This window comes from Zootoca vivipara, chromosome 1, assembly GCF_965207765.1.
Source record: "Zootoca vivipara chromosome 1, rZooViv2.hap1.1, whole genome shotgun sequence".
NCBI lineage: Eukaryota > Metazoa > Chordata > Lepidosauria > Squamata > Lacertidae > Zootoca > Zootoca vivipara.
In genome coordinates this window covers 85,279,056-85,301,889 of record NC_142582.1, presented here as the reverse complement: position 1 = coordinate 85,301,889, position 22,834 = coordinate 85,279,056, and the positions used below count along the sequence as shown (strand labels likewise).

Genomic DNA, 22,834 nt, shown 5'->3' with positions numbered 1-22,834 from the left:
GGCATTCCATGTGTTAATATCAATTCCAAAAAGCTGCCCAAAATGAGGCAGAACTTCTCAGAAATCACAGAGCAGCTAATACTTACCCAACTCAGCAGTAGGCAGTGAGTTTCATTTTCTACCTTGTGGCAGTGAAAAAGAGACTATTCTTCATAACCACTTTAAGTTATGCCACACAGCAACTACTAATAAATGCCAAGTTACTGGCATGCTGAAATTCACCATGTGGATTGGGCATTTTTTACCATGCCACTGCAAACACAAGTCATGAAGGAGGTTTAGTTAAAAAAATCCAAGTGGCAGTTGAATGAAAACTATTGCCATGAATCCTTCCTCCTAAAGGGGTGTGTGTGTAGAATATTCCATGAGCAGATCACTATTCCATGAGCAGATCACTAGTGGTATGAAGACTAATACCACAATAACACAGGCTTGTGAGACTCCTGGGAAGATGAAACAGAGCCCAGGTTTCCTGCTGCTTCTGAAGCAAAACATTCCAAGGCTAATTGGGGTGAGAGTAGGATAAGCAGCTGGGAATCTCAGAGTTTTAGAGCACATATTTAAGATCACACATGTGTTTTACTCTAGATTAATTTATCAAGGACAAATCATATTCGTGTTTTTTTGTCTTCCTCATAGTATGTGTGTGTGTGTGTGCACGCACACACACACACACTTTTATCCCATCCTTCTTCCAAGTAACTCAAAGGCTTTTACCCTCAAAAACTCTCGGATGCAGGTGAGGCTGAGAACACACAAATGGCCTGAGTTACCCCAGTCAACTTTGTAGCTAAGCAGGGATGTGAATCCACCTAAGTCAAACATGATAGCACTACACCACACACAATCAATCTTACAGTCATAAAGGCCCTTTAAAACTATTATTATTATTATTATTTTCAATCTTTGGCACTTCTGAATGCTTTTCCTTCTCTCTCTCTCTGTGTGTGTGTGTGCGCGCGTGCTGTGAAATTGTGTAAAGTGACATTAAAGCCATACATGAAATCTTTTGTGTGCATCTTAATACATTAATTGGTCAGAGTTGCTGCTCGTTTCATACAAAGACCTTTTACAGGAATCTGGCTTCTCCATCATTCAAACACCACATCCAATTGGCAATTCTTGCCCAAGGTAAAAGGCGACCTGCAATACCAAACAGACTTCGTGGGAAGATGCAGGAAAACAGCCAGCTCTTTGATGGAAGAGCACACTCAAGGACCACATGAAGGATCCCTTTTTCATGACCGATCCCTTATTCAACCACATTATGCCACTATTGGGGGTGGGGGAACAGGAAGCAGGGAGGGAAGAGTCACGGCAGCCAGGAGACCAATGCAGTGCATAGGTTTAAAATGTCACACTTGGAAACTCCCATTTTCAAATCCCTGCTTGGCTATGATGCTTACTGGGTGTCCTTGGGTGACTCACTTTCTCTCAGCCGAATGAACTCAGAATTTCTTGGAGGAAGAGCCAGACAGAAGTGCAACTGGCAGAAATGGGGGGGGGGGACACTCACTGCACCTGTCCTGTTTTCAGAAAGACACAGCTCAAGCGTGCTTCTTTCATAACTGATCAATCCGCAAGAAAGCACTGTGGTTCTGCGTCAGAGCTGTGCTGCTCCTCTCCCCTCCAATGAGCTTGTACCCCAATGTGCTTAGTACCCCTGATAAAGCCATACATACGGCAGTAGGGCTCTGCAACCTTCAGGGGAGTTGCTGCCGCAGCCATTGTAGACAGGATCCATTCCAAGGCATTTATGGGTAGTCAACGCCAGCCAACTGGTCCCAAGAGGAACCTTCCACCTCCTGGCAGCCCTTCGCGTCCTGCATGACTGGAGCAAAGCACCTGGCTTGGGGGTTTCACTTGAGCGCCGCCTCTGGCTCAAGCATCTGTAGCTGCCTTGTAGCCCGTAGGCTGCTCTGCTGTGCACAAACTCTGCTGGGAGGAGGTGGGAGGACCTGCGGCGCAAGTAATGAGGGTCTCGCAGGAGAAACCTCAGGTCGGCAGGGTGCTGTGTGGCAGGACCGGGACACCGCGAAAGCTCGGCTTGCAGCTCTTTCCTCTCCTGCTCTGTTCTCAGGCCAGACCCTTCAGAGCCTGAAGAGGCAGCTTCCTCACTCCAGTCGCTCTCCTCAAGCCCCTCCTTGGGGGACTCTGAGCTGGAGCTCTCAGTGCAAGGCGACTGCCTCCTTTCTTCCGCCTCATACACCTGGATGAGGCTGGCCAGCAGCAAGGAGGGCCCTATGAGATGAGTATCTATGGTGTGTACTCGCCCCCCGCGCTTCTTCTGGACGGAAAACCGAGGACTCAGGCGAGGGGTCGTGGTGCTGGATCGCCTCCTGCTGGAACTCGCCCTGTGTTTGTGCCGGGAGCCCAAGCAAGACAGCCCGTGCAGCTGAGAGCAGGATTTGCGGCGGTGTTGCGCTAGGGTGGCAGAGGGCTGGCCCACCACAGAGCGCCGCCTTGCTTTGCTGGCCGGCAGGGCCACCACACTGGTGCGTCGGGGCCCTAGTGCTGCAGGCTTCTTCCTGAAGTGCCTTTTGAAAAAGGATTCCATAGCAAATGGGGGCTGTTGACAAAGAAACCAGGTGTTTTAAATGAGGACTCACCCTCCCTCCCAACTACCTAGCCTGGCCTTCAAGATCTAAATGAAGAAATCATGGGGCACCCCAGACCCCAAGCACTACTTGGACACCAGACCAGACCCGACCCTCAAAGCTCCAGCCAATTCTTTTTGGCCATAACCAGTCCTGTGTCAGCTTCTGACGCCCAAACAACAAGCCATCTAGAACCCTCTCACTCAGTGGAGCCAAGTCCCCCAAAATATCCAATTCACCACACAGCACTAAGGGAAGAGGAAGGGGGAGAAAGAGAAAGAGTTTCACTTATGGGGAGATTACCGAGTCAGAAAACTTGTACAGTCGTACCTCGGGTTGCGTATGCTTCGGGTTGCGTACTTTTCGGGTTACGTACTTGGCGGACCCGGAAGCGTTTACTTCCGGGTTCGCCGCGTGCACATGTGCAGAAGTGTTCTGCGCAGTTTGCGCATGCGCAGAAGCGCGCTTCCGTGGTTGTTCGGGTTATGTACTTTTCGGGTTATGTACCGCACCCCGGAACGAATCAGGTACGTAACCCGAGGCACCACTGTACTGGTGTTATTGTTAGTTGTGGCCAATCTGAATGTGGAAAATGCAAGAACTGAAAATGGTGCCGAAATGGCTACCATGTGGCACTTGGTAATTCCCAACACAAACTCTGTGGCACATGGGTGAAATCTAAGTGTCAGCAAGTCAATGGTTCATACTAAAATTATATGCTTTGGCTCCATGGACTTTTCCTGCATCTGCTGTATCCCACAACAAGCAGCAAGCATTTATATAAAGGCACCACCACTTGTATATAAACATGCAAAAAAATAGGAAGCAGCTAACCTTAAATGATGTGTCAAGGATAAAAGCTGCTCAGGCTACTTTTGCTCTATTTTCAAACAGCCTGAGCCTGAGTGCAAACAAAATGCACGTTGGTTCAATCTGCTTCCTGCTTGTCAACTGTACACAGAAGATCAAAACTGGAAGAACAGAACATTTTCCATTTCGTGCAATCTAAAGCTCAGTTTAGAAAATTTTGTCCAATAAAAAAACAGTCAGAAGCAGACTAATGAGACAAAAGATAACAAAAGGCGGGTCTGTGAAGCAATAGCAGAGCTCTACTGATGGCTAATAATGGAACAACAGGAATTCTTTTTCTTTTCTTTTTCTTTTAACTACTTGCCAGCACTCACTGATCGGGTGAATAGATGCTCAATGAATAACTGATCAGAGTTCTAAAATACAATTGTACCCGAGGTCTCTTATCTTCCTATACAGTATCTGCAACAAGCACTCTGTTCAATCACAAGTGTAAAACGCATTTTAGGTCCCTGTTAGTCATTCTCTCTATATGATGCGAGTAAACTTTAAAAAGATTGCTTTTTCAAGCAACAGTAATTCTTAATAGTCAAAAGTATCCAAATCTCACTGCAAGGCTCAGCAACCATTCCAATCTGCAACTGTATATTCATATGTTTTGTGCAGAGCAAAAATGACTCATGTTTCTTGGTTTAATCTATAGCTCTTAGTTTTGATAGGCTATCAAGAGAAAGTAATCTGATGATATCTAGGTATCCCACACACCTGCCATGAGGCCAAAACTTTTCAGAAGTCTGTTAAAATTGGGCAGGCAGATTATGTGGCAGTTGCCCTGCATTAGCATTTCTTTCAAGCAGTCACTTTCCACAGCAAGTAATTAGGGATTCCTTTAGCTTTGCATTTAGCTCCTACATACAGCAACGAAAATGTTTTTGTCACTCAAATCTGGGCAGCCGAATTTGTGTATTATACAATTTGTTTGCTAATTCTACTATAAATATGAGGCATTTCCTAAGAGCTGCCCCTTGCACATGCTACAAAAAGTTGAGAAAGAAGCAATGGAAAACTTTTCTTGCCTTGACATTTGCTCGTGGCACTAAATAACCGTCCTCTATTACTCTTGCATTATTTGTATAGTGAAACCACTTATACGCAACGTGCCCTTTCAGCTGTCATTGTTCCTTAAGGCTGAGAACACAGCAAAGCATGTGATGAGACTCCTAAGGTAAAGGACTTCTAGATGGTAAAGTCCAGTCAAATTCGACTATAGGGTGCAGCGCTCATCTCCGCTTTGCGTTTGTCCGCACACAGCTTTCCAGGTCATGTGGCCACCATAACGAGTGCCAGAGCGCACAGAAACTCCGTTTACCTTCCCAACACAGCAGTACCTATTTATCTACTCGCTTGGATATGCTTTCAAACTGCTAGGTTGGCAGGAAGACTACCATGACAGGCTGCTGTGCCATAATGTCCCTGTTCTTGCTGCTTCACATTTAAAAGTTACAAGGGGGAATCCTTGCTTCCCTCCCAGATTTTGAAACCTTGGCAGAACAAAGCACTCTCCCTTAGCCTGTAGAATTCAGCCCAGATTTGAAGGAAATATAATACTTTTACACTCAGCAGTAAGTAGTAAAGCTAAAACTACATAATCTTTATTGGGAATAAATGCTGGCGTTTTGTTCTTCAAATCTATTCAATTCAGTTCAGTTCAATGGAATGTATTGTAAAGTAATTGTGAATAGGATTGCTACCTTAAATATATATTCAAACTTGTTAATTTTAAAAAAATCAGCTTCACAGCCAGGGTTCATTTTGCCCTCCGCCCCCCCCCGCCCCCCGTACAGCAAACACATGTGCATTAACTTTCCCAAACACCTGAGTAATACTTGTCCCTTTGATTCTCAAGAGAACGTTATGGGTATTGGTGGTTTAAAGTGAATTTCTCATTTCTTGACATAAGTCAGGAAAAGGAACCATATGGTCCCGTTTGACTACACTCGTTACCCACCAACTATGGAGCCCCTCCCCAACCTGGTGCCCTCCAGCTGTTTTGGACTACAACTCCAATCTACCCCAGCCGCACTGGTGGAACTTGTAGTCCAAAGTATCTGGAGGGCACCCGGTTGGGCAAGGCTGTGCTATGGTGAGTCAACTTCTCAGGTAATGTCACTTGCCAATTTCTAGCATGCCCTGCATAGCATATCCAGACTCAGATTTCCAGGATTTGGAAATCACCTTAGAATGAGTGTGTTTATTTAAAAGAAAGTTCCAGTTGTTTAATTATTCACTTCCAAGCAAGCATGCTTAGTATTACAGTTACAGCATTTAGAATTTGGCCCTAATCCTATGGAATACTGCAAACAGGGGAGGAAATTCTAACCTCTTGCTACCCAGTGTCAGTTACTCAGCAAGCAGGGTTGTCACAAATTACTTGCCAACAGCTACTAAACCAGGCATCCCCAAACTTCGGCCCTCCAGATGTTTTGGACTACAATTCCCATCTTCCCCGACCACTGGTCCTGTTAGCTAGGGATCATGGGAGTTGTAGGCCAAAACATCTGGAGGGCCGCAGTTTGGGGATGCCTGTACTAAACCCTTCTTCATGCTCATTTTGCTACCACCTTTTCCTAGTCTTGCTCCTATGCTTTTAGCAGCAGCTGAGATGAAGAAATTAAGAAAGTGACGCATTTCCACACCACTTTATCTCTTGCTGTGATGCTTTATCTGTGTGTCAGGTTGCTTTTAAAGCAGCAGAATCAGAAAGAGCAATGGCTGCAGCCCAAGGACCACAAGAAATGCAAACAGGTAAGTGAGAAGACTGGGAGAAAAGGAATGGGTGGCTCATTCTGTCCCTCCTTCTGTGCACAGGACAGAAACCAAGTGGGCTTCCAGAGGAGGGCTGTCCCTTCCTTTCACATCCAGGACAGAAATGCAGTAACCTTCTTGTCCCTCCTCTGTCAGCCTCCAGCACAACAGGATAGTAATGATTTGTTTTGGGGTTTGGTGGGCCTATTTACAAAGTTGCCTAACACTATCCTTTCACTCCAGCAAACTGAATGTTACTGAAGATTCCCAAGTCAAATCATACACTGAAGATCAGTAAGAGACCATGCGGGGATAATTAATTCTCAATTTTAGAGCCTGTGCACTGTGCAGTATGACCCAAAGTAGACCATAAGGGAAGTTATGTCCCACTAAATTTGGCGAGATTTGCTCCTGAACAATTGGTACGAGTGCACAGAAACATATTCCTGGTGTGAATAAAAGTTTTCCTGGACTTCAGTCTGTTTGTGACAGTACAGCATGTGCTGGTATCCTGTCAGACATTTGAAATACTCATTATGGCATAAGCTTTTGTGTGCTTCATCCTGCAGTTGACAGAGTAGGCTCTAGTAGTCCGTGAAAGTTTACACCACAATAAATCTGTTAGTCTTTAACATAGCATAAGACTTAGTGAACTTACGTAGGTTTTGCTGCAACAGCCTAAAACGTTGCTAAAAGCTGAGTTTCGGAACAAATCTGTTGTTCTAGCATATTGTTTGGCTTTAAGTTCATAAGTTTATTGTTTTAGTGATGTCTTCCATCTGAGGTTGACCAAAAATACGGGCTGATTTCCTTGAGCTGGCCATCCAAGACTGCAGTGGGCATCACATACAGCTCAATAAAGGCAATTCCCGAGGAAGCTGGTGAGAGTTTGGTCAAAAAACTAGCTTTAAAATGCTGTGTTCTCAAGCGTGGATACCGAGGGGAAAATTTGGTGTTTCTTATTAGTTGCAGGTCCTTTGAGTCAATCGCCAAGGTTAAAGCAGAGCTCAGTTCTGGAAAATAATAATAGACTGAAACATCTTGATAAGCTGCTTTCCAGAGAAGAGCTGCTGATATTCCTGATGGTAGAGAGTATAGCTTCTGGAGGGGGGATATTTTGCAGGGTTTCCAAAACCTTAATGGCGTGTGAATCAGTGCCACAGATTTCAATGCAATGGCAAAAAGCATTTGAGCAAGCACTTTGTTATCTTTAGGGCAGGTTCCATCAGCTGCCCTCTTTTCCTGTAACTGAACTTAATCAATGCACCTATGGTTTTTGTGCTTTGACTTGCACTGCCTCCATACGACACTTTCCAAGAGAAGCCTTCACTAAAGGGTAGATCCAGGTATCTAAATGAACGAGTCTGCTCTATAGTTTTCTGATCTAAATACCACCAATAATCTTAATTTATAGATAGGATTTCCTGTTTACTGTATGTGCTGAACACCTCCACGAGATTTCTGAGGCCCAATCAAGAAAGAGGGAAGCACTAAAACAATATGTATCAAGACTGGAGATCTTTCTGTTCATAATTACTGGAGCAGGGGGGGGGGGTTGCATTGGCTAAATATGACACCAAATCATTACTATAAAAGTTAAAAATAGTGGGAGCCAGAAGGCAAACTTGCTTCATTCCTCTCGAAGTCTTAAAAGCATCGGTCATACCATCATTTAAACCTACTCTGACCCTCCTTTCTGTGTTACTGTATAGTTCTTGGATCAATAGCAGAAGTCTGCAGCCAAAGTTGGCAATTTGAAATTTCTCCCACAGCCTATTTCAATTAAGAGTCGAATGCAGCAGAAAGATCAATCTCAATGTATATTTCCTTACAATATGGTTCAGAGTAAAGCACTGATCAATGGCACTGTGTCTTCCTCTGAACCTTGCTTATTCTTCATGAATAATGTTGTTACTTTGCAACCAGTCTGACAATTTTTGAAGGAGATACCAGGAATATACCTTTGCAGAGATGTCTAACAAGCTAATTAACTGATAGTTTGTTGAGCATTCCTACCTCCTTTCTTGTAAATCGGGAAACTGATAGTCAATTTCCACCCAGAGGGCATTTGGCCAATGTTATTTATAGTGGTAAATAAGCCAGTCAGGATAGGCACCCGCCATTCTGCATATTCCTTATAGAGCTCAGGTGGAAGCTTTTATCTTCTCCAGGAGCTTTATTTTTTTTCAAGCAGGAAACCGGGCCTTTATCTTATTATAGGAGGCTGGTTGTCATATTCAGGTAGGTTTGAGAAATCCTTACACACTGCTGGTAAATGTGATTGCCCAGATTGCCCACCAAATACGTTGGGAGAAATATTTAACCCAATCAGAGACAGGAATCAAGGATTTCTGTAGTGATCTCACTTCAGCTAAACCCCAGAATTTGTCTTCCTTCTGCTACATTACTGCTAGTCCCAATTCCTGCCTTTCCTTTGTAATATTCATGACACACACACGCCTCCTTCCTATCTCTTTGGTAAACAGACTAGGACTATACTCATATAACAGCTGTCAAATGAGGACACCCCTGTAGCCAGTGGGGCAAACTGATGCACCGCCTCCCCTCTCAAGCTGTGTTTCCCCACCCTCTGGATTTGGGGGAAATTGTGTTTGTGTGTAACATGACAGCCTCCCTTTTAAGAATGACAGCTTGCTTCTAGAACAGGAGCAATTTATGAATGCAACCTCTGAAAAATTCAGTGAACAAGTCAGGACAAGTGCACAACAAAAGCCTCATCTGGGAGAGCCCCCCAAATTCTGCTCACTCAAGACTTTCCCTGACTGAGGGTGGGTTTTTCATTATCACAATCGTCCTGTAATCACTTAAGCGATTCTGTACTGATTCTTGAAGAGTTAAATATTAGAACTTTGTATTTATTATGGGCTAGTCTACCTCAGATTCTCCTTTTGCTCTGCTGTTCAGTTTATCGGTAAGTTGTGTTCTCTAGTCAGACAGCAATAAGGAAGCATGCCTGCAGTAAAAAGTAAGAATTTGTTTATTCTGCAGTTATTATGATGAGCACAGGAGGACTGGGTGCACATTGCTGAAAAGGTGAACTGTGAACCTACCATTGAGAAAGTTCACATGTATACAAAGTATTTTTATAAGTTTATAAAATGACATCTACAATGTAGTATGGTAAATATTTTACAAAGTTAAGGACTCTATCTCACTGACTTCAACAAAAAAGTTATGCATATTTTTCTCAGCATCACTCTCCCTAAATGCTTGACTATGGTTGCATTGTAACACACTCTTACTTTGCTTTTAAACCTGTTTTTGTTTCTTGTTTGTATTGGTGTTGCAATACAATAGTAAAAATTTTTTTGAGATACCTCCTCACTCCACACTAATTTTTAATCTCTAAATTACAGCATAAACTAATTTGTTTGCTTTACACCTTTTGGTATCCCCCTTGTTCACTGTATCCCTAACATCCTGGGAAAACAAAACATATGCCTGTCATTTAATTCCTGGTGTTCATACTAAATTTTCTGTTAACTTGCATAATTAGCTATGTAAAGGTCAGGTTAGCAAACTCCCTGTATTAACTTACATAACGCTCCCCTTTAGGAATGGGGCTGCCCCACCTACAGAGCTGAGTGAAGAGATCTTACATAAACCAACCTGACTTTCATGTTGAACCTCAACATGAGTTTCAAACCTCCTATCAGGCTGGCAAAAGAATTCATTTAACAATCAAAACTTTTTAATGAACAAAACCCGTACTACGTTTTGCCAAAGTGAACGATATAATAATCTAGTGTTTGTGTGATGAGAATGAAAAGCTTTAGGTAAAAGTAAACAAATGTTATGGTGATTGTCCTGTCACGGTAAGCATTGCAGCTTGCTAGGTAGAACGATCCCCACAGGGTGTTCTCCCGAACCACCACCCCCCGAGCCAATTCTGGGGAGCGTTGGGGGAGGAGAGGAGAGGGGTGGAATGGCAATGACAGCTCCCTTTCTCAAGCTCTGGGAGGAAGACCTTTCATTGCCTACAGACAGCCACCCAATCTTAAACAACTCCTCACCCACAATAATACAACCACCAGACTTAACATGGACACTGGTACCAGAGCCTGCAATAAACCCAGATGCCAACTTTGCTGCCACATACACTCTGACAACATCATTACTGGCCCCAACAACATCCAACATACTATCTCAGGACTATTTAATTGCTCATCTTCTAACATTGTGTATGCCATCAAATGCCAACAGTGCCCTTCAGCTCTCTTTATTGGACAAACAGGCCAAACCCTACGCCAAGGGATAAATGGACATAAATCTGACATCAGGAACCACAAGACAGAAAAACCAGTAGGAGAACACTTCAATCTCCCAGGACATTCTATACAAGATCTCAAAGCAGCTGTTTTATTACAGAAAAATTTCAGGAACAGACTGGAAAGAGAAGTTGCTGAATTGGAACTCATTACCAAGCTTAAAACCATGGAGCCACCTGGGATGAACAAAGACATAGGATTCTTATCTCATTATGCATGATCAAGCTTTCTTTAGCGCCTCAGCCCTTGCCTTTCCCCGCAGGACCAATTGCAGTCATCAGCAGTCGTTAACAGCCATCTACAGGTTTACCACTCCCATCAGCCCATCACCCATTCCCACCCACCCCCCACCACCCTCTGTATATACATAAGGGTCTGACTCTTCTGTTTCAAGTGTTTGAAGAGTGTTTCAAGTGTTTCTGAAGAAGTGTGCATGCACACGAAAGCTCATACCAAAATAAAAACTTAGTTATTTTTTATTATTAATCATTATGTTTATGGATTGCCTGTCCTCAAACAGATACCATTGCAATGTACAATGAATAATAAGCAACAAAATTACATCTGTAACTAAAACATATTCAAAACTAAAATATCCACAAAGCAACAAACTACACAGCTGCTGCTGCTGCATATCAAATTGAAAATGGCCTATTGCATTTACTGAGAGCTGCTAATGCATACTGAATCTTTGCAGCAGAATAAGAACATTTGTTGTTCTATCATTTTTGAGTACTGTATCTGAATATGCTGCATAAAGAAGTCTTACAGAATTTATTTCTGATATCCTTAAAGTCTGGGGTGGGAAGGGGAGGGGGAAGAGAGAGCAACACACAACATGCCCACACAGTTTCTCTAATGGCCCTGATTCTCAGTGCATTCGGAGCATAAGCGCTTTCACTAGCCTGGGCCTTTGATCTGCTAATGATCTGTAATCAGGGTTGTGATAAGCTTAACTTAATGGGGCATGTTTTCCTTTCAAAAGGCAGCTGAAACTCCAGCTTAATAACCAAGCTGGGTCAAGTCACACAAAGCACGTTCCTTCCTCTCAGCCTTCTCTAGCAGGAAGTGTGGGTGCCAAGATCAAGTTCCACACGTTTCACTACATCTTGCCTTATTCCTTAGAGAGCTAAACAGAGCAAGGAGAGTTCGGTGCAAAGGGCTGTCAACTGAGATATCCCCAAATCCAAGGAGAGTGCCATCTTATTGTCCTGCACTGTCTCCCCTGCATACAACAGGCTTGGCAATCCCCAGCCACAACTCCCAACTCAGGAATCCTGCAAGTCACCAGGCAGTTGACTACAAAGGCTCCAACCATCAGTGCCTCCTGTGCGTCTTTTGGTGTGTAGAATGGTGTGTAGAATGTGTGTATTCCTGTGGCCCTCGCTTTGCCACTTACCCCTAGAGTAAGACACAAAGCCTGCTGTATTAAATGCAGCTAGCTTGGGATTGGTTTACTTGCCACACAGGTTAAGAGAGGTCACAGGAATGTCCATTTCTCTCCCTTCCAAAAGGCAACAGACTGCAAAGAGAGCATATTGCAGGAAGGGCAGACCCTGAAGCCTGCCAAATGGGGTTTTTCCTATAACATCAGCTACTAGCATCCCCAGGATCAGGAAACTGCTAGAAGTACAAGCGCTATTAATAATCCCCACTGTTGACACAGGGACCTCGTGGGCCCTGCTCACTATCGCTTTGCCATCAGAACGCTAAAAACAGGCAGCCGCAGAGGCTTGGGAAGCTTGGCCGGGGATTCCGCTACAACTCCGGTGCGGCTCACATGCCAGAGCTTTCCTTCAGCTCGTGTTTCCTTACTCCCACACCCTCCTGACATCCCAAGCTGCATTTTCTCATATACGAAGCTGCCTTTGCCTCCCCTCTCGATCCTCTTTCCATTCTAGCTGGGCTGTTGCATTTCCTGATCTGCAGCGGCTGCACCACACAGCACTCGACCATGCTGAGCTCATCGAAGACATGCGGAAAGGAGGAGGGCTTTCCTTGCTATGATAGTTGCCAGGGCCTATGCTCCGCTAGATGCAGCGCACCAGATTAGATGGGCCATTTGTGGTTGAGCAGCATGACCGAAAGCCACCGTGGCTTGAGAAGAAGGAGAGTGTGCATTTCTCACAGGGTCTTCCCCTGACTCAACAGAGTTAGCTGGCCAGGCCCAGTTCCCCCTTTCATTTCCCAGTACACATGGCATATGAATCATATACCACATGCACCCACCTGGCACCAGATACATGCAGGGGATGATCCTTGAGATGCAAAGCCTCTTGAATCATCTTAGGCACTCAAGTTCTCAGTTATAGGAGAGGGATACTCAACATTTGCCTGAACAGAAGTTCTTTCTCTCTCCCCCACCAACTGCCTTTTAACCAGAAAGGATGTGCTTGTTAAGCTGCCAAGAACTCTGAAGTACACAGGCAGTTATCACAGAAGCCTCCGCAGTTTGAGTGCCTGGCCTTCAGAGCCAAGCTTGCACGTACATAACAGCCTTGTGGGGCGAGAGAACCAAGCTGGCTGTGCGCAAGCAGCAGCCAAGTCTTATTTTAGGGCTCGCTGAAGAACCACAACCAAGTGCCAAGGCCTGCTCGAGGAGCAGGTGTGTCTGCTCACACTCAGACTTGCTACTGAGGAAAGCAGCATTGGCAATAAATGGGACAACAGAAGCATTTTAACCACAGCCAACTGCCTCTACCAATGGAGGATTTCTGTTCTCTTCTGCAGCTAAACAAGACTTGCCCTTGTGGCAGGGACTGGCTGGACAATGAGACTGGATACTGAGAAAAACTGTAGATCGTTAAAAACTATATGGAGAAAAACTGTAGATCGTTAAAAATTCTTGCAGGATTGAAATAAATCCTACGAATTGACCAATATGTCAAAAAGGAACTGCAAAAAAGGGAATTAATAAGAAACCCGCATGAAGGGAGGGGGGGAAGTCATAGCTCGGCGGAGCAAGGTAAAAGATGAAAACATAAGATGTTTTGTATAAAAGATTGGTTTTGTTAATTTGTTAAATTTGGAAAATGGAATAAAATTTATTTAAAAAAAAAGAGACTGGATACTGAGGAGTGGGCACCAAGAGAACTGGGGTTGGAGACTGTCTTGGAAGACGGGATCAGTGGTCTAGGGGAGCCTGTAACAGCTGGAAGATGAGAGCCTGAGGCAGAAGAAGCTACAGGATTGGAGAGTGAAGAACAAGTGCAGGAGGGAGGGAGAGGTCAGGCTGGTGTAGAGAAAAAGGCTTCCACACCTCCTCTTCCTCCTCCTGCCCCCGCCTCTCCTGCAGCACTGTCTCCCAGAATCAGAGGTGAGAGGAGCAGAAGTAGGTTACATGCAGGCAGAATCTTCGCCTGCCTGTGTGCAGTTCAGGTGGGGGGGATACATAAGTTGAGGTTGGGGCAGGACCTCTCTGTTGCAGCAACTGCCTCATCAAGTGTACACCTAGAAGTACCGGTAGCTGAGAGACAGAGGAATGACGGACATGACTTTTCCGAAACTGGGAGTGTACTTTTGACAATAAAGAGTCAATTGCTCACACTGGACATTCCTTGCCTGACGGCACCGTGACACCTGGCCAGGCCAGGGTAGTCACAGAAATAATTCTCCAGTTACATGTGCAGGTCTCTTGGAATGAATGTGCAAGCAGCCTCTATGCCAGAGGGGGGGAACCTACATGCTGAAAAGGTCTGATGGAAGTTGGAGGCCAACCAAGTCTGCAGGGTCACAGGCTCTCCATCCCTGCTCTATGTGTTTAGTTCTTGGAATAACTACCTTACACACTGAAACCATCATGGCCCCTTCCTCCAAAGACTCTGGATACTGTACTTTTGTGAAAATTCTCAGAAATCACGAACCCTCATCACAAAATGATAATGCCTGGGCTGAGCACCATTATGACCATTAAATGAATTTGAAACTGGTTTAAATTTGATGTGCAGGCACACTTAACTCACACGTGTCCTAACAAAGTCCTAAAGTACTTATGGAGTGCATCAACATGAAGAGGTCAGTGAGGACAGCTCTACAGTAAGGACCAAAGAGCACTGCCAACTTATTAGAAAATATTCATTTTCTTATTATTTCAGCATTGAGAACCCACAAAGAAGCAGCTCATATCCCCAAAAACACACACAGAGCAACTCCATCCAACCACATCAGGAGTAACCTTTGTTCCTCTAGAAACCTTCTGAATGGACAAAGAAATTCCATTATTTTCTTTTGGTCTGTGTCTTTCAAAGTATAAATCTATAAACATATGGCACAACAATGGAGCAAACTGCCTAGGCAGGCTGTGGAATCTTTTCTTGCATTCCCCCCCCCCCCAGGTGAAATGATGGATAGCCATCTATCTCTACTGGGTACAGAAAAACATATCTGATAGTCTGACTAGATGCCTTTATGGGGATCTTCCAACCCTATGGGTTGGATCGGACAAGCCCATTGGTAAGCCTGTGTAACTAACAAAAACAAATAATACAGAGATGGTTTATTAACTGAGATGGGTGGGTTAACAAGGCGACCCAAAAGAGAGACATTGACCTTATTCTGAAATACCATAACTCCCCCTTACCTTTCCTTCTTCGTACCTGAAGGAGTGACAGAATTTCTGGACTTGCAGACTTTTGATAAGGCAGTGGAAATATTTTGCAGCCTTCCTGTTTTACACTTAGGTTTATTTATACCCCAGACTCCTATCATAAAGCTTAGAGCAACCTTCTCCAAACTGGTGCCCTCCAAAATATTTAAATCATACCTCTCGTCAACCCAAGCCAGCATGGCCGATAGTCAGGAATGCTGAGAAGTGTAGTCCAAAATAACTGGAGTTGTGGAGGCCTGATTTGAACAGTTTACAAGAGGCTACCAACCATCTCCCTTCCCAAGCTCTGTTCAGGACACAGCCAGCTATCAAATATGACAGGGCAGGGGAGCATAATCCATAAAGCTATTTCATTTCTGTCTTGCCAAGCAGAATGCCATAATCCAGCCTTCACTAAAATAAGTGTGTGTGTGTGTGTGTGTGTGTGTGTGTGTGTGTGTGTGTGTGAAATTACCAACTCCCCTGTCCAATAAAAGTTCTGTACTTCTGAAATTTAATGTAGAACCACTCTGCAAGTTGAAGCCATCAGATAATACTATAATACTACCTCAAAAAGTTGCAGATAGTTCTTCTTAATATCATTTTGTGTTTGCTGGCTCCAGTCTGCCCAGTAACCATAGCTCTTCAATCTTAATGTTACACTGATGCTAATATGCTTTTGCCCAGGATGCAGAACCAGACACAGAAGGTCACAGCAGGCAAGGGATGGCAGACTCCTGGTTCCACAGCTTCGTTCCTTATCCGTGTATCAAGCCTAATGCGCAGCAGCAGGATATATAGTCTTACTACTTAGTTACCCAAATCTGGCAGAAAGGCAGACATTCTTCACATTCACGCACACGCAAACATCACATAGATAACCATCTAGACTAGGGAAAACATGCCGTAAAATGCATTCACTGCCATGTTTAAACAATGCTATTTACACTAAAATAAACTGTTAGAAGGCTGCACTCCAAGCAGAAGAGACAAGCAAAGCAATGCTGCATACTGTGTTCATGGAAAATGGGCATTTGTGGGCTGAACTGGACCTTCTACTCACCAGGGCCCAGCCCTGCATCCTGTTTTAAATGGCAGGAAGGAACATGAGAAGCAATAAAGAAGGAGTTGCTCTCAACACATCCAGATAGGAAATAGGAAATGCTAAGTAACTATAGCCCAGCGCCCCATATCTGCAACAAGATGGAAGGTCAAATGGTGCAACTTTCATATTTAGTTCACAGGAACATAGGAAATCTGCCTTAGTCAGAACATTGGTCCATCTAAGCCAGGCATCCCCAAACTTCGGCTCTCCAGATGTTTTGGACTACAATTCCCATCATCCCTGACCACTGGTCCTGTTAGCTAGGGATCATGGGAGTTGTAGGCCAAAACATCTGGAGGGCCGCAGTTTGGGGATGCCTGATCTAAGCTCACTGCTGCCTACATCAACTGGCAGCAGAAGCAGCTCCTCTCTGGGGTTTCAGATAGTATTCTCTCCCCATCATGCTTGGAGATGCCAGGGATTGAACCTGGGTCTTCTGCATGCCAGTCTGCTTCTGAATAACAGTTGCTAGAGCTGCAGGAAGCGAGAGCACTCTTGCACTCAGGGTCCTGCTAATGGGCTTCCCAAAGGCATCTGGCTGGACTAGATGGCCCATTGGCCTGTTCTTTTATGTTACCACTCTGCTACAGTCCTTCCCCGTTAATTCTCATTAAAAACTTCTGATATGCCCAAATGGCTGAAGTGATGCATACCAAGCTGAAATGACGGAAAGTGTGCATGTGTGCGTTTTGTAAATATATTCCTCCAACCGTAGCAGTGCAATCCCCATTTGCCTTGGGGGGTTTTTTTGGGGGGGGGAGTGCAAAAGGTGCTAGAAATCTTCAATCCTCCATACAAACACACGCAGCCACCCACTTTCCAAAGCGACCGGCCACAACACTGGGTGCGCTAAAAGCAGAAACATGATCTCCCTTCAGCACCCGCCTCTCCATATACTGGTATTTTGTAGCTTGATTGCATTGCAGCCCCAATTGCCTGCTTCTTCAGCATCATTTAAAGATGGTCTGCTTCACAAACACAAGTTAGGTCATCATTAAGTCAATTAGTTTTGGCTGGATTATAAATTATTTATTTTATTTACTTAAAAATATACAATCCGCTCTTTCCCTGTTTAGGGAAGTTTTTTAAATGTTTGAAGTTTTATTCTGTTTTTAATGTTCTGTTGAAAGCTGCCCAAAGTGGCTGGGAAAACCCAGCTAGATGGATACGGTAGAAATAATATATTATTATTATTATTATTATTATTATTATTATTATTATTTCTTAAATCATAACAAGCCAGCTTATCTGACTGGCTTTGTGAAAACCTCATTGTTTCTTAAATTTGCAGGAAGGAGTTAGATTTTTAAAGAGTGGTGCCAAAATAGCAGCTGATGAGGGCTGTGAATAGCAGTAAAACAGCTCAATGAAAGAACAAGAATCTTCCCCGTCCAGCTTTTCACCCCAAAATCTGAAGTGAAAAACATAGTTTCTCAGCACCATTTAACACGTACCTCAACTCACAAGAACTGAACAGAGAGACCCTGCTATTCCCAAGGTCCTAAAGGGATGGCACAGAGTTCTTTGTGATATTTTTTAAAGTAAATAATTACATGCCTCCTTTTAGGGCATATCCCTCAAAAGACAAAATATAACTTGAGATATATCTGAATGATAGAAAACATAAGAATCCAAAACTGTAAGGGAATAATAAAGGAATGTGTGGTGTTCTCAACCCTTAACTGCCCACTTGTGTTTGATGTACATCCTCAACGTACATTATTATGACATTTCCCTTGCCAGAAGTATTAGCCTACTAAACTTTAAACTGGAACTATGGTAACATATTTTATAGTGCCCCCTCCCACCTTGACATTCAGACATATGTTGTTGTTTTTTGGTTCAAAACCAAAAGGTCATCACAGAAATGTCAAGCATTGCAGTCATAAAAGAAATCCAGCCTGCCCAAGAGGAAAGAGACCTCTCCCTTTGGGCTGACGTGTTTTCAAATTATGTAAAAATAGAGCTGTTCCATGCTTTAATATTACCATCTCTTTCAAATATGCAATAAGTAAATTTATACATGTATGAGTGCCTGGGCACATCTGCTCCTCAACTGTGAAGCCTTGACAGCTGGTTGGAACAAAACGTTATTATGGAGCCTGACCAACCTTGTGCAGAAAAATAATTAAGCGGTCGAGAATACAGATATTGGCTATTCTAGGTTCTTAGGCTAGGTCAAGTGCTGTGAAAACCCAATCACCTGTCGACTAGGAAGGTGAATGGCATTATTAGTTTATCTAGTAAAAATGTCAGCAGTTGGGGTTCCTAAACACCTTGCTCTTTGTTTGGTCAGCAGGTACCCCGTTGGTCTAGTCCAGACATCCCCAAACTTCGGCCCTCCAGATGTTTTGGACTACAATTCCCATCTTCCCCGACCACTGGTCCTGTTAGCTAGGGATCATGGGAGTTGTAGGCCAAAACATCTGGAGGGCCGAGTTTGGGGATGCCTTTCCTACAGCATGTGTACATGTTTATGGTAGCCATATAGGGGCCATTTTAAGTCCCTCCACATGTTGGCTTCCACCATTTAGAAAGCGACAGCTCAACGTTCAGAACAGACCATTTTCGCCACTATTCTAAACCTTCAGGTTTCCTGTGGTATGGAGGAAAGTCACTTCATCCAAGCCATGGAGAGCACTGCATGACACAAACCATTTGCCACTCTACATATAGATTGCCAGATGGCATACTTTAAAAAGGGTATAGTTTGGAACTACTTCTTGTATAACATCTTCACATTTCACCATAGCACACGGTACCTTGAGAAGATGAAAGCATTCTTAAGATACCTAAAGCCCAGTCTGGAAAATTTCAGGCGTAATGTTAAAAGGCAGAAGGCAGCCTTGAAAACTATGGGTACAGTGCTAAATAGTTTGGCTACAAGGAAGTTAACCTATGGGAGCTCCGCTTTGGGAATACAGAACCCTTGTCTCACACAAGTAAATTTAGACGAGCTTTGCCAGAGGGACTTGCTCTTTACAACTGGTCTGTGTAAGGAAAGCAGCTGTTGGTTCACAAATCCCTTGACAGAACAGAAGATGGGGAGGAATTTTTTAAGGAGTTTCTTTCATATATTTTTTCCAGCATAGAATCTGAACAGGGGGAAAACAAGGCCCTGCTGCAGTCCCAGGCCTGTGATCTACTGATAAAAAGAAAAAGCCACCACTGTGTATCCTGTGATTGGGGACAGAGACTCAGATGCAAACTCTGAAAAAACTGCTGAGGACCCTGCTCAATAAACCACACAGGACCTCTGATACCCTCTTGCCAACCTGCATCATTCAGCAGACTAATACCCAGTAAGGCTGCATTAACCAGACAAGCCTGTTCTATTACTGCTGCAGCTGTCCTCACCATCTCATCCACTTGCCAGTCACACTACGATCTGGTTCACAAGACTTTTTTTTTAAGATGGTGAAGTTCTTATGGGTGACTTAACATTCGGTCCTCATTTCTTTGAACCGGGAGCACTAAAAAATTGCTAAGGTACAGCACAATGCCAGTTTAATGGTTTTCTCCTAACCAGATAACTCAGGTTCTCCAACATGGATGCAGGTGCATACAAACACCTCATGTGTGAAAATAAAAACCCAAGGGGTAAACGCAAAAGCACACTGCCCTGTGCTAACTTCTGTTTCCCCACCTTGTGAAACCAAGCTCAGCACATCCCAACATATTAAAGACAACCTTTGAAGGCTACACGACATCCAAACACAACTAGTAAATTGGCCTCAAGTTTGTTGCAATAAAATAAAAATGAAGTCACTTTACACCTCCAGCCTCAGGAAACTCTCTCTCTTTCAAGGCCAGGTTCATAACAAAGCAGAGAGAAGACGGAAAACTCTCCCCCCAAGCTGGAAACAAAGGGGGCCCTAACTGCAAATCCCCTCAAACCTATGGTTACAAACGACAAAAGAACTGACCTACATTAACACTCCCTCCGGAAGCTTCTGAAGCTACTGTTGAGCAGCTTCCAACAATGTTTAACCCACCCGGCAAAGGATCTCATCCTGTTCTCCTGCCATGGCTAAATTCTCTTGCAATGTCTCCAGAGTCAAAGGGTGAGGCTATTTCACACAGAGATCCAGCATTTCCCTTCCCGCTCTCAAAACCGCCTCACTTCCTCACCCTGAATGGCAAACCCTAAGCAGAGAACGGTTAAACACGGGGTGGGGGAGGAAGAGGAGGGGACGGGCAGAGCCTTTGTGACCTGATCCGAAGCTGAAGGGAGAATTCTTGCAGGTGAAGAGGAGCCTGGGCAGCAGCTGCAGGAGGAAGAGAGGCTGCCAGCCCTGAAGAGATTCAGTCCTAGTTTGGAGAGAGAGGTCTCTGTTTATCCCACTGCCTCCTCCCCATGCTGCAAATCATGACAGCCCTTTTTAAAATAACCAACAGGCACTTCCTCCTACGGCAGCTATGGGGGCGGCTACCTCTAAGGGGGCGGGGATGAAATGAGTGAGTGAGTGAGTGAGTGAGACACAAACACAAACACACTTACTGACCCAAGCTAAGTTCAGCGTTCAGACAGTCCTTGCAGAATATGAAACACACAACAGAGCTATATTACTCAGGGGCCAACTAGCAACTTTTTATTTTATTAATTCTATCTTAAAACACAACATGTCAGTGGTGGATGGCAAGAGAGCATGCAAACAATTCTAACTTCACACACACACTTTTGATTCAGAAGTATTTTATTGGCCAAACTTTTTAAAAGCATTGCATACACATCCCTTAAAGGGGACTCAAGAGAATCCTGATCTCTTGGGAAGACACCTGCATTGACCCACTTCTGCTTCAGTACAATTGCATTGACCCACTTTTGCAACTGCAAAAGGTCATTTTCTTCATTGCTTCATTTCCTTCCCATCCAGTCGTTTCTCTGCTTAAAGAGACCTTGCACTCAGTCATAAGCTTTGCTTATCAGTGACATATCAAATAGTGCAGACAACCATATTGGCCCATTAGGAAAACACCTTAGTTTTATTACTTGGTTCTAATGGGGGTACTGTGCAACTGCTACTGCTTCAATTACCTGAGTGAAGAGTGACAAGCAGCCCCACCCACGGTAGTCAAAGCAAAGTGCCATTGAATGATATCCTACTCCATGATGACAACAAAAAATATTTCCCCGAGTGACTTCCCGTGCAAGCTGCGAACAGCTATTGCACTTGATACAACTCCTTTAAGTTGAGCCCTTGATATCTTCTCACATGCAATGTACATACAGATGGAACCGCAGATGGAAGGGAAGCTGATAAATTTTACAGAGGTAGATTTGCATTTCTGCTTCCTCAGCACAAATATGCACATTTTCCAGGTCTCATTTTGCACAATGTTTGTGCTATACTGCCTCTTAAACGTGGACAATGGAATTATGGGAAAGGAGCCAAGAAGAATCTTACGAGTCACACCTTTACTTTGTGAAAGTGAAAGATGTGAAACACACATGCGGGCATTAAATCAATAAGATAGTTTATTTTTGCTACAATTAATTTGTTAATAAGCTGGACACATTTGTAAAACATGTAGATGAAAGCAGCTTTCAACAAGGTTTAGTTTTCCTTTTGCCCCCCCTCCCAACAAAAAGGAGATCCATCAAAGTTCACTACAATCTTCCTCTTAACTAAATAAAATACATATTACAGGATCATCATACAGGAATACATTTTAATATTTAATGAAGATAATGCTTTCTTCTCCACTGTGTAACAGAGGAATAATATGTAATTTGGAAAGCAGCCTAAAATGGCAGACTAACCAAATATGGTTAACCACAATGCTGAGCACTCTAATTTTTAAAATCATTCATACTGGAACATGCAAATATTAAGATACTTAACTGACTGCTATTTTCAGCCCTTGTAAGAGAGAGTAACTGGGGGTGGGGGGTGGAGCTCTTTAGCTCATGCTGGAAGTGTGCTGGCTATGCTACTTTATACCAGCATTTCCCGTAACAAAAACAAAATAAAAATGTCAACTGCTACAAAATGTTGCAGTATACTGAGGAAGGTAAATTGTACCCCTCCCTAGTTCCGCAAAAATAGAGTCCCACCTAACATGAGTAATCCTGTTCAGGGTTCCAGAAAGGCATTCCTCAAAGCAGGAAACCCACCCCCAACCCCAACCCCTCTCCCCCAATTCCTATTTTTCTTTTCCAAGTGACACTGAACATTATGTGGCTATTGAACACGCTCCATCCCCACTGAGATATTTGTGGGGTAAGAAAGAGCCTATGCAAACTGTGAGGCTCTGCTGGCTACAGAAGTGGATAGCCTGGTGGGGAAGAAGAGCAGCAAAGCTAGTGTCCAGGCAGCTGTGTTTCTGACACTTACCAGGAGGAAGAGAGGCTGTGAGGAGGTTGGCACAGTGTGGACACTCCAGCCACTGTGACTGCGCGACACTGGCCTCCCCATCTCTTCTCCCTCCTAGTAAGTAGCAGCAACACACCAGCTGCTAAGCTAGCATTGCAGCTTTCCCAGTTGCGCCAATTCCCCCCTGTTGTTTCTCAGTGGCCCTGCTCTGACTCTGCACCGTTAGCACTCAGCAACTGTGTTCACAATTAGGAGAACTACTGTTGGATGACCAACTCACTTTTACATGCACCTTAAAAGAAATGAAACAAGCCCTTGTGCCTGGG

The 22,834-nt window shown here is 44.0% G+C and overlaps 1 protein-coding gene across 14 annotated transcripts in view; it reads right to left on the bottom strand.

Annotated features, from left to right (window-relative positions):
* The window catches only part of DGKZ (diacylglycerol kinase zeta), a 145,437-nt gene that overhangs the window by 44,851 nt on the left and 77,752 nt on the right, over positions 1-22,834 (bottom strand). For 5 of the 14 annotated variants that reach the window (XR_015949947.1, XR_015949948.1, XR_009557589.2 and 2 more), the window contains exons 1-2: positions 20,405-20,579; positions 1,683-2,569 (exon numbers count right to left, since the gene is read on the bottom strand). The exons of 8 other annotated variants lie outside the window; for them this stretch is intronic. Coding sequence is in view for 3 of the 6 variants with exons in the window: in XM_035115409.3 (XP_034971300.3) it covers positions 1,683-2,557 (875 nt within the window). In the remaining 3 variants the exon portion in view is untranslated. Of the gene's footprint in view, positions 1-1,682; positions 2,676-20,404; positions 20,580-22,834 lie in introns of those variants that run through there. One more of the 14 variants, XM_088669365.1, reaches the window with a different exon arrangement.